Source organism: Lepisosteus platostomus, chromosome 3 (genome assembly GCF_059453375.1).
Source record: "Lepisosteus platostomus isolate fLepPlt1 chromosome 3, fLepPlt1.hap1, whole genome shotgun sequence".
Classification (NCBI taxonomy): domain Eukaryota; kingdom Metazoa; phylum Chordata; class Actinopteri; order Semionotiformes; family Lepisosteidae; genus Lepisosteus; species Lepisosteus platostomus.
This window is the reverse complement of record NC_142613.1, coordinates 63,950,632-63,962,932: the sequence shown is the minus strand read 5'-3', so window position 1 is coordinate 63,962,932 and position 12,301 is coordinate 63,950,632. Positions and strand designations below refer to the sequence as shown.

At 35.3% G+C, this 12,301-nt stretch overlaps 1 protein-coding gene across 1 annotated transcript in view; it reads left to right on the top strand.

The window, feature by feature from the left end:
* Positions 1-12,301, top strand: part of LOC148675270 (L-gulonolactone oxidase-like) — a 103,078-nt gene that overhangs the window by 74,717 nt on the left and 16,060 nt on the right. Inside the window, exons 7-8 of the mRNA XM_088626413.1 lie at positions 8,647-8,754; positions 11,314-11,390. Of these exons, the coding sequence (XP_088482539.1) occupies positions 8,647-8,754; positions 11,314-11,390 (185 nt within the window). The remainder of the gene's footprint in view (positions 1-8,646; positions 8,755-11,313; positions 11,391-12,301) is intronic.

Here is a 12,301-nt window from a genome sequence, read left to right as displayed (position 1 = left end):
TATTTTTCCCCCTTTTCCAGAGTAATCAGACTGTTAAATGTACAATTGCAGTATTCAGGGAATCTTGCCATTCAGTCCATTAAAAAAAAAACACGAGTCACAAAACTGAATTCCTTCCTTAGTCTTATTATTCTTCATTTTAGACTAACACAATATTTTTTGTATAGTTCGGAGATGCAGTAAATTACAAGTTATTAAGCATGGATTCTGTCAATGGAGAAAGTATCTTTTTGCAGATCAGTCTGCTTTTTCTTACAACGCGTTTCTGAGTTAAACTGCATCCATAAAATGCTGCAAAATGGCGGTTAATTAAAATCCTCCTCCATACTGACATAAATGTCCACAGGTTATCAGTTCATTGAGACATTCAATGAGCCACTGTTGCCCCCATGTGGTGCAAACAGCATCAAAAAGAATATTACTTCAAATGTGCATTTTCTTCTTCTCATTGATCTGTAATTTGTTATCATACACACTATTTGATATTTTGTTTATCAGTGTTTATATGCGAATAGAAAGATTTTGTGCTGTTGACCAGGATATTTCCTTACAGTATATACAGTACTGTACACCTTTGGAAATACACTTTTGAAACTACATCAAAAACTAATACGATGACAGATTTACCTGTGGGACAAATATATCGGCATATAATCAAGGTTACATATTAGTGCTCAATTATATTTTGGGATGTTGGGAATATTTACTAGAAGATGTAAATTTAGGTATGTACTGTATCCCTGTATCAGTTACCAAAAATGCCTCAAGGACTGTTAAAGTATGATAAGAACTATTTTTGTAAAAAGAGCAGTAATTGGTTTGTTCCTAATGAGCTTGTTAAAGGAAGAAGTGATCAACTTCAAAGAACAGGATGAAAAACCAGCTGAGCCTGAAACAAACCACCTGTCACTTACTACAGTACATGAGGCTATACGGTATAAAAAAAGGGTTAGAAACCTTCAGCCAACACTGAAGAATTCCCACAACACATCCCTTCACAAATTCACATAATACAGATGATTGGTGTATCCATTTCAAAGTTTACTTAACGTCTTTCTAAATACAAAACAATCAAGCTTAAAGATTGACACCGCCAAAGTCCCAAAGCAGTGAAGGGGGGCTCAGTGACTCTGAATGGAAATGGCACAAAGGTGGAGCAAGAGAAGACACAAGCCTGGGCTCCAGGGGAATGGAAGAGGCAGAATGTGGAAGTGAAATAAAAAAGACTGGTAATGGGAACAGAGGTACCTACCAAGCTAACAGCAATATGGAAAAGCAAAGACGGGAATTTACAGACAACATACAGACCGATTAAAGCTCTTGTATGTCCAGTGGTAACATACTATATGACTGTGTATCTTGGATATTCAGAAGAGATAAAAAGAACGGATACAATTCAAGACAAAATGTCTAAGGGAAATGTTGCGAGTGCCCTGGGCGAAGATAAACCTGTAGGTTTGAACTGTAAGACAAGAAGCCACATCAGAAAGAGATCTGCTGTTAACAACTGTTAAGGGAATAGGAGGTAGAGGAAAACCAAGAGTAAAGGGAATGGCAAATGTAACATCATGGACAAAGTTGTCGGTAATTGGGCAGCTGAAGAAAGAAATGATGGCTATGCGTCATCCGTGGTGCAGCTCGCAGTCGAATCAATGAAAAGGGCAAAAGATAATGATACTGACAATAAAAGTTCACAAGTTATCGGCTATGCTCATGAACACTCAATGAGCCAGTGTTTCCCCCATGTGGTGCAAACAGCACCAAAACATTTCTTTTTTTGTGATATAAAGCATTTTTCCCTTGTCATTTCCCATAAAACCCATACAGCAGCTTTTCAGCTTGTTGTCATGTTTTCCTTTCAACAATTGCTCCCGAGGAGGCCTGCTTTGAAAGACATTCTAGACAAATGAGATTCTCAGCAGAAGCAAATAGCAAATAACAACACTGAATATACTATATAATCATCAGCGGTTCACAGAAGAGACATGCAGATCTGCAGGAGTATCAGTTTTTTAATAATACTTATTTGCTCAGCATTTTGAAAGTGTAGCCGCACACCATCTGTAGAATTTAATAAGGAAGACGGGGGACAAAGCAGTATAGACCACCCTCTTACAAGAACCAGCTTCATTTTCATAGTAGTAGCAGTACAGCAATTCTGATCTTGCACACTGAATCAGGCAAAAACGTTTGGAATCGGTTTTGTGAATACCAAACCTTTTTTTCCCGTACCCATTTCACAGCCTAATGACGACAATTACTGAAACTCTGTTTACAAACCATGTGGCAGGTAGGAAATGAAATGCCAGGAAAGTGTTGATTTGGCAGTGTGAAGTGTGGAAAGATTATATATTGTTTGTAAGCTTATAATACAGATTCTATGGTAGACTGAGAAAGGTTCAATGTGCTTGGTTTTGCATTTAGAGTGCATGAGTGTCGGGTAGCTCTATCACATAAATTGCTTTGGTTTTCCAAGTAAAGCATGCTTTAGAAAAGAATAACATTTCACAATATAGAATTCTAGTGCCTTTAAAACCATCTAAACAATGCAATTCAAGACTTAAATGAATGTTAGAATTTGCAGACACTGTAATAATATAAAAATATATGGTTCTGCACTTCTAGAAAAGAAAAGCTCCTAAGGTCTTCTAATAAGGTCTTGTCCAGATTCACATGAGTAAGTGTATTAGTTATTCCAGGATCTTACTAGACAAATGCAAAATATTTAGAGATGATTTGAAAAAAACAGAAAAAATGACCCAGAAAAAAATCAACCTGCTTAATGGGTACTTTGGAATTTTGTTAGAAAATTCTTCTTCACATTTGTTTCAATATTTGACTGAATCTTAGAATACACAAGGATTTTTATCTATTGCTATGCAATTTATGCATTTAATTTGGCAAATGTGTGTACTGAGAAAGAGAAACTCGATCCCCAAATTGGTGTTGTCTCAAAGAAATCTACTGTAAATATAGATTCACAATAATGAATTCTTATCACTGTTGCATGTGGAGCAGGATTAGTCTACATGAATAATGCAAGTAAAAATCTGAGCAAACAAATCTCGGGATTACTAAAAATGGATTACATAATGTGGCATATTAGGTAATATTTTCAGGGTCATATATGAAATAAACCTTCATTAAGATGTCCTTTCTACAATTTCTGCTTGGATTATTTTGCATGTTTTATGTTTAAAACAAGATTGTTTTACAACATTTCATAAAAATCATTATCACGTATATTTTATTCTCTGTCCCACGACACATCTGGCAAAAGGACCAATAGTGCTACCATTAAATTAAGGAAAATATGTAATACCGGTTTTAATGGCAAGATTATGTTTAGAGTTAAAAGAATTTATGTCAAAATCGCTTCAGCATTAAACAAAATGGGATTTCTCCGACCCGCCGAAGCTCTTTCTAGGTCAGTTTTCCTATTATATTTCTCAGTGTGCACCTACAACTATGATTTATTTTTCTGGGAATTGATGAGAACTTGGTGCAGATGTCTGAACCTTTAATAAACACTTTCTGTCTGTTTATAAATAGGTGCTTTGTCCAGCTTTGGAGGTTTCATATAGGAACACAAAAAGGTTTAGAGAAGAGAGGAGAGAATAAAACTCACTTTGCTCATTTGCTTGTTAGTGGATTAATAATAACATCATATTAGTGATGCTATTCAGTTTTTTATTGAATCCTTTCAAGGAATTGACGTCAAACATCACTGCAGAATCATTTGCTTCTGTGCCTGGACCACTGTATTATATCTAGTATTTGTAAAAACATGTTGTACATATTTGGGACCTTGACCCATTTAAGTTAAATCAGATATTTAAGTTCTTTTACTTCAGCGTGTAGCAATGAACTATTCCGTGAATATTCTGAAATGCTAAAAATGTGTTTTAGTTAAGTAAAAGTGGCTTAGTGGCTCAAATCTGGTTAGAATGTATTTAAAAGCTGGATGCATGTTGAATAAATGCAATATTTGTGTATATGTATTTTCATTTCATTATGTATATGATATTGATTATTCCATAGGCTTTTCTAAGATTGAACATTTTTGCGTCTCCCCAATTTCTTTTTGAAATAATTAGCTAGCTCAATGTCCTATTCCAGAATTCAAAAGCCAATTCACATTTGACCTGATAAAACCTTGCTTTGATCTGTCCTTAGTAAAGGCTTGTGCGATTCGTACAAAAACCCTTAGACAAGTGACAGCTGGTGCTTTGATTAATGGCCTTTGTGACAGGTCATAGCTTCCAGGCAGCTATGGGTCCTCTTGTGCGTACTGAAAGCTATCCAAAAGCTAATGAGGGTCCTGCCCTGGACAGCTCATCTGTCGCCTTCTGCTTGGGCCTGAGGCGGCCTTGAAAAAGTGTAATCTGTTCTGGGGCCTGCAGGCATAAAACTGTCAACTCCCACGATTATGTGGAGAATCCATGACACCAGCTATCATAAATGAACCAGTGAGTGTGTTACATAAGGCCTCTCCCATATTTTTTTTTTACTGTGCAGGGCATACTGTACAGCTCAAACATCTTGTTACAGCATTTTGCATCTGTCCACTTTGTCCGTACAACACTTGCAAAACAAGACATACCTTTCCTACCCCAGGTTTGCGATGGAATTTGTTCCAGTTTCCATGCTTTTACAGTCATTTACAGACATTAACAGTCTCTCTTCTTGGAAATGTGAGTGTGCCTAATTACCACACACACAGAACTACAGTGGAAATACTGTACATTATAAAAATACATCAAAACATCTTGTTGTAAATGAAATATCTCATTGCAATCAATCACGTCAGATAGCATGTCTTGGATTTGACTGTTAAAGGGCAAATGGAATGTTAATTGCTTGCATTTTTGTTTGGTAAAATCAAAGTTAGAATATGGCAACACTTTATAATACACCTTGAACAAGAAGGAAATTTACAGTTAATATTCTAATTAAGGGGGTGTATTGAGCAGTATTAAATAATAGCTGGTTCAACAATTGGAATAAGTAAATCTGCCATAATAGTGCTGGTAATACAGATACTAATTTAAAATATGTAGTAGTTTTAGGAAAGGTGAAAACAGAGAGAGTGTATAATATAAATCTGTCAAACTTTTTTAATATCATATGTGTAAAAGGAGGGTGAATTTAAGTCTTACCCTCCATATTTACTTTGCTTGAGATGTCAGCTATTCAACCCCCAAGATTAAAAGTAGGGAATACTAGATTCTAGAAAAACTTATTAGCATCTCCATGCAAAACAAACATTGTATACTTCAGAACAGCTCTGAGAAGCTTTTTAAAAATTATAACATTTTATAAAAATTATAACATTCTGGTAAAAGAGGGTTTTATCAGAATATGTTTATCAGAATAAGTGGTTTTAACAAAAGGTACTGTAACCTACATACAAATTTAGCTAATTAAAATATTCAACTTGCAAAGCTTTCACTGAAAATTCAAAGACATTTTATTTCACATCCTGCTCATCTTTTCATTTATGCCTGATACTATGTATTAAATAGCAATTCATAATGGTGTCTTCTGAATGTTTTATTTCAATGTGGATGTGATTACTGTGAAGCTGATGTTTTGTAAGTACTGTACATCTTGAAAAGTTATTGCATTAAAATTGCATTAAGGAAATATGTTTTAGAAACTTTAACTAAACACTAAAACTTTTCTGTTTAGGCCAAATAACTATTTTTTATAACTGGTTTGTCTTTCTCAGTATGTCTTCATTGGCACTTTATTTTGGTCTTTTCAGTGTTAATTGAAACATAAATACAGTACTCCCACAATGCACTGGTTTTATATTGATCAAAAACAGTTTTTGAGCATTTTTGCTGTCAAAAATCTTCTGAAGATTTTGTTTTTCTTTTCTGTAGTTTTTTGCCAGTGAACGCGACAGATTTTAATGTTCTTATTCAAGAGGTAGCCTTTTATCTGTAACCTGAGATTCTGAATGCAGCATTTGAGTGAAACTCCAATTGCAAACCCTACAGGGCTAATTTAGTTCTTGCAAAGCTTATAGGCCCAGTCAGGTTTACTGACCATTACTGTTAGTTTGTGGCCCAACAGATGAATCCCATTGCATGTGTGGTAATTCATGGGTAAATCAGATGTTTGTCCACCAGAACAAACTGTGCAAAATTAGAACTACATAATGTAATAATAATGTACTATATAATGTATGAGCTGCTATAAAGACATAATGACTGTAATGAAAGTGAAAGCTAATAGTAATTATATGGATATCTTACAAAGAGGATTTTGAAGTGAATGTTTAGTAGTCATCAGCTGCTTGAGGCAAAGCATGACCATCACAGTCTTTTAAATAGGCATGGGCAATGAAATTTTCAGTTCCCAAACCGGAATGGAATGAATTACCATGAACCACAACGAAATATGGATGCAGATATTAATTAACTTCGGTCCTATCGTAACTACTTCTTCTGCATTTTGCACATGTGAAGTGAAAATGAGCAACAATGGACAACTGTTTTCCCCTGATGAGAGCTCATCACTTTAACAAAGCTAGTTGTAAATGTACTGTATGACAACAGGTATATATTTATATTTGTGAAGATGTATACTGTACATAATCCTTTAGGATGTGTGTTGAGACACATCGACACAATGCCATCTCCTGAAGTATAATAATTGGATGTGAAACTAAATAATATTTTCACCGATAGTTTCCTGGAAAAGCATGATCACACATCCTAACCTTCGGGGTATTCCCCTGTAAGACACATACATGTATAAATGCTCGTGTCACCTGACAAAATTAGCTGTATTAAGATGATACAACCTACTCCTGTCTACATCCATGGGAGTGGCGTGGAGATGGTGGACTCGTACAAGTACCTGGGAGTGCACATCGACGACAGACTGGAATGGTCTAAGAACATCGAGGCCATTTACAAGAAGGGTCAGAGCCGACTTTACTTCTTGAGGAGGCTCAGGTCCTTCAATGTGTGTAGTAAGATGCTACATATGTTCTATCAGTCGGTGGTGGCGAGCGACATTTTCTACGCGGTGATATGCTGGGGCTCTGGGATTTGAGCAGTGGATACTAACAGGCTGAACAAGCTCATCAGGAGAGCAAGCTCTGTTATTGGGTCTGGCCTGGACCCCCTGGAGGTAGTGGCTGAGAGGAGAATGGTGTCCAAACATGGCCATTATGGACAACAACTCCCATCCCCTCTATGACATGCTTGTAGAAATGTAGAGCATGTTCAGCAATAGACTGATCCATCCACGGTGTGACAGGGAGCACTACAGGAGGTCATTCTTGCCTTCTGCCATAAGACTGTACAACGCATCTACCTTGCATCTGGGCAGAGGCAACATTGACAGTGACCTGTTTCTGGACTGAACAGTAAACTGATACATTTGTTCTTTTTCTTTTCTTGTTTACAACCGTTTTTGTGCAATATATGCCAGGGACCTGTGCAATACATTTATATTTATATTCATATTGTATGAATACGACTTTTTTGTGTACTGTTCTGTTCTGGTTTGTTCTTTGTGTGTTCTGGACTGTAACACTTCTTAGTGCACTTCTCACTGTACTGATTGTATTGTATGTATTGTATTATTATTATTGTATCATTCGTTACACTGTGGCTGTGTTGTCTGTGTTAAGCTGCTGTGTCACTGCAATTTCCCTCACGGGATCAATAAAGTATCTATCTATGATGAGCCCCAATTAGAAACAATTCTCCATGGCTCTTAACTTTCACTTTATATGAATAAAAAATGGAAAAAGAGGTCAGAAGACAGTTCCATATCCCAGTGTTTGTGGTCAGATGAGAGTTAATTAATATTTCATATTTGAAAGACACACACAATATTAAAAATATTACGGTACAGCACATTAAAAAATTAAAAACATACAGTGAAAAAAGCTTTAAAAAATTGTGTAATGTACAAATCTCTAGAAACTAAAGTTTTGGAACTGGAAATCTGATTGCTAATGCCGATTCAACAGGCTATGAAGGTCAAGCGTTGCCAAAAGCAGTTGATCGCTACCAAATATTTGAGCACCTGCAGTAATTGATGTTGAAATTGGACATAACTTGTACATAACTTGTACAAACTGGCCTCAAATTAAAATCACACCTTATGCTGTTTTTATTCTTGGTAGTGCAGCTGCCTTATAATATTTATTGGCTTAGTTTAAATGATCTATATTAATAGATTTTATTTTTTTTTTATGGGACTTTCTTGATTTGTTTTTATTTTGCACCTTTTGGTTCAACTCCCTCCTAAACAGGCCCTTCTTTATTTAACACACCTGCTATTTCATCTTTTGTGACCAGGACTATGGCCACTAAATGGAATAACAAAGTTCAATTTAAATGAACTTGGGTAATTCACAATTAAATTTAAACTCTTTGTATTACTAATAATGGCAATCTGCAAACTGATGAAGTACTCTGTTTTAACATTAGTCTCTTTAATCAAATTGTGACCTCGCATAGATTAAGTCATCATACTACAGAAGAAGCTAAAAATTCTGCATTTTAAGTATTGGGATGTGAGGTTTGAAAATGTACAGGAAAGATAACCATTCTGAGCTCTCAAATGTTTTCTCTTTAAGTGACATAATTTGTCATTTATTGTTTGCTGTTTTTTTAGGTTTTGGATAATTTGGATTTCCACAGAAAGAAGTCAGAATATTTCCGATTCCTATGGTTTCCCAATACAGAACATGTCAGAATAATATATCAGGATCGCACAGAAAAGGTATGAAATGTACTGGTTTCCCATGGGGTTGTCCTTTGTCCATTTTCTTTAATGAATGACTACGAATGAAATGATAAGCAATGTCTGATTAATCGTCTTTTTAAATCCCAAGCAGAATTATGCCTATTAGGTATTTTCACAGACAAGCACAACTCAAACTAATAATGAGCTTTAAATAATAAATGAAAGTGCAATACTGCATTGATTATCAGATACATTCAATATCATTTTTAGCATAAATGGGTATGAAATAAGGGTTACAGTACATATGCAAAAATTCAACATGCACATTGAAATACATTAATGGCTGTTTCAATGCATCAGTATATGGTATTAGCTCTCAAAGCAGTCACACAATTTTAGCTCATGGGCTTCATGTGTTTCCGAATAGACTGTTATAAAATGTCTCACATTCCTTTTGTGTGGTTATGGTAATCTGGCAAAGGTTTACTGAGTCTTTCTTTCTTTTCCTGACGTTTGCAATTTGAAATGATTTGTAAAAACATTGCCAGAAATTTTCTGTAAGACCCTGATTAGGGCAAAATGTTGGCTATGGTAAGACTTTGATACTGTTTTGAAAAAGAAGCCGTGATCCAAGCACTGTGCAGTCTTATATTGTCTTCCTGGAAATGTTTTGTCTTTCTTGTTGAAGTAAAAGCTTTGGCTTTTTGTGGGCTCTATGCACTTTTTACTTCAGCTTAACAAACGTTTTTCTCTGCTCAGCATATAAAATATTATGCATAGATGTCTTCTTTGTTAATCACACAACTTACACTGGGAAGAATTCCATCCTAAAATTAGATAGCACAGCAAAAGAATTTAATCTTTATGCCTTTGTTGACCTTAAATTTGAAATGGGCAGCTTTCCTTTGTGAATGTATATATGAACTTTGTAGAGGTACTATAAGGAAAAACTTCACTTTGGTATTTGAATCAAAAAAGAGAGTTTGCCTGATTTAAACAGAATTGATTTTGAAAACAAATTATTAAATACGAATTGTCATTCATCAGAATTTCATAAATTTGGGAGTGCTGTTTTAATCTTCATATCCTAGAAGGTTACAATACATAAACTCAAATAATTTGACTAAATGAACTCCTAAAACTTTCATTTACTGATTTAGTTTCTCTCTGGAAAATTTCAGTTCATTGAACCACTGAACTGGATTCATTTGGGTGTAATTTTGTGAGAATGTGTGCAAGGCTTGAGCTCTAAATCCAATCCATCATTCTACTGTATGTCTTCTCTGCTCTTTCGGGGCAAAGTTCACTGAAACTTAGTGCACTCCAATTTGTTTCTTCAGCTAATCTTTGTTCATCTACCAATGCCAGCGAAGATTTCAAGGAAGCTGAATGTGCAGGAGTCATTAGTGATGAAAAAAGAGGGATGATTCTGTAGGGTGCAGGCTTTGCTGTGGTCTGCATTGATTGTAAATGGAGCCTTAAAAGGAGCTGTCTGTTTTAGTTTTGGTTGGTATTTATCAGCTCAACGAATAAATTGCACATGGCTTCCAATGTTTTGGGAACAACTAGGGCTCCGTAACAATTAAAAACACCTGCTGTAGTACTGTAGTATGTAGTGTTTCCCTTTTAAATCATTACTTTACTCTTAAAGTCTTAAAATTATTTTCTTCCCTTGGTATTTGTCTACATTGACTTTCATTTGAAATTCAGCCAGCATATTGGATTGACTTTTTTAGTACCCTTAATGATTTTTAAATCTTGAGCTTTTTGTAATCTCCTATTCATGCTGAAATTTTATATCTTCTGTTCAGGCTGAATAATTTGTTTTATGTTTTAGTATGATTAAACGAATTAATGGAATCACTCTATGAATTATCATGGTGACCCAAATTGTACCCATGTACTGTATGTGTCATGTATTAAAGGGTTTGAAATCGAAGTATTCAGAGCTGTGATAAAAATATACATGGAGAATATATTTTAACGGCTTAACTTGATAATACTGCAAATAACAGGGGGTAGTTATAGAATTAGTATGTCGTCTCAGCAGCTTGATTTGTAAGAAAATTAATGGAGGATGATAGTGCTCTCCCTCTATGTTGAGCATGGATAGGTTTCTTCTTCCTAGCATAGAGTAATTTCAGAGTAAATGTTAAGGAATAATTTAACAAATGAACTTTTTTTAAGTTGTAAACGTTTTAACAGAGTAAACACAAAACAATCACACATTATTTACAAAATAATGCCTCTCACCACAAAGGTATCTCAGTGAATGATAGATCCCAATACCATCTGAATGAGACACATTTAGTAAAGAAAATAATTAGGATAGTTCCCTGTAAAATAGAACACTACTCAGGACAAAACTGCTCTCTAAACTGATGCTAAACCAGAAGGAACCTATCTTTCTATGCCAAATAATGCATCAAAGCAGAAAGGAGGTTTCTCTTAGTTTGTTTACCACAGAAAAAAGGAAAATATTTACCATACTTACCATATTTACCACAATTACTATATAATGAGCTTTCCACTTTATCATCTTTACTTTTGCTGTTTTTGTGTGTTTAATTTAATACTAGCATTTGTGTTTTCCAGCCTGCACAGTGTACGTCCAGCTGGTTCTGGAGCTATGCTGTTGGATATCATCTACTGGAATTTGTCCTTTGGGTCAGGTAGGTGACAAGTATCTTCAGAGGTAATTTTCACCAGGGTTTAAACAGAATATAAAAGATTCCTTCAGTGACGCCCCACTGCATGTGATGTAGCAGAATCTTTAAAATTGGTGGATCCATGACAATAGACACACAGACATAAGGCTAAAAAAATTAAATTTACAGGCTCTTTATTTACATTTCAAGGAAAAACCACCATTAGAGACCAAACCAAAAACCCTAGGTCCCTTGAGCTCCTGGAGGGATTCTTAAATCGTTCAGATAAAATAGATACTTGCAAAGAAAGAAAAACTCCAGACACCTAAGAATGGATAAGTGTACTTCATAGTTTCACATCTCAATGTGCTTCTGTGGTCACTATTTCCTCTAATCCTTCCATTGTGTGAAAAACAACCTTGACATGTGAAGGATGTGCGATTACTCGCCATGCTGATGGCAATATCCAAGAGCTTTAAAACTCCATCCACCAACCAAAACTGCAGATTCCATGAGATTACAGCTGCTAGCTTCTCCACTCTCACAACAGCTAGGGTTTCCATGTGACCTGCTGGACACACTGTATTTTGACAGCCTTTTTAAAACAAATAGTTTAAAATGGATGATTTTGAACCCTAAGCTTGGGCTTTGTTGTCAGAGATTTGATTTCCAGAATGTAATATGCAATCACTGGTGTTAGTACCAATCTCTCACAGCTCTTAAATTTCTGTACTGTCATGTTTTTTCCAGTTTAGTCTTCTTTGCAATATCAGAAGAAATAGAAAAAGAGCAACAACAATAAAAATGAATGGCTTCAGGAAATAGTTTCTTTCATTTCAATTTATGTTAATGAAGGGCAGCCTCACAACAAAAGGAAAATAACCTTTAATTTCTTTTGTTACTGAAATTTGAAGCACTATGTAGGAACTATCATA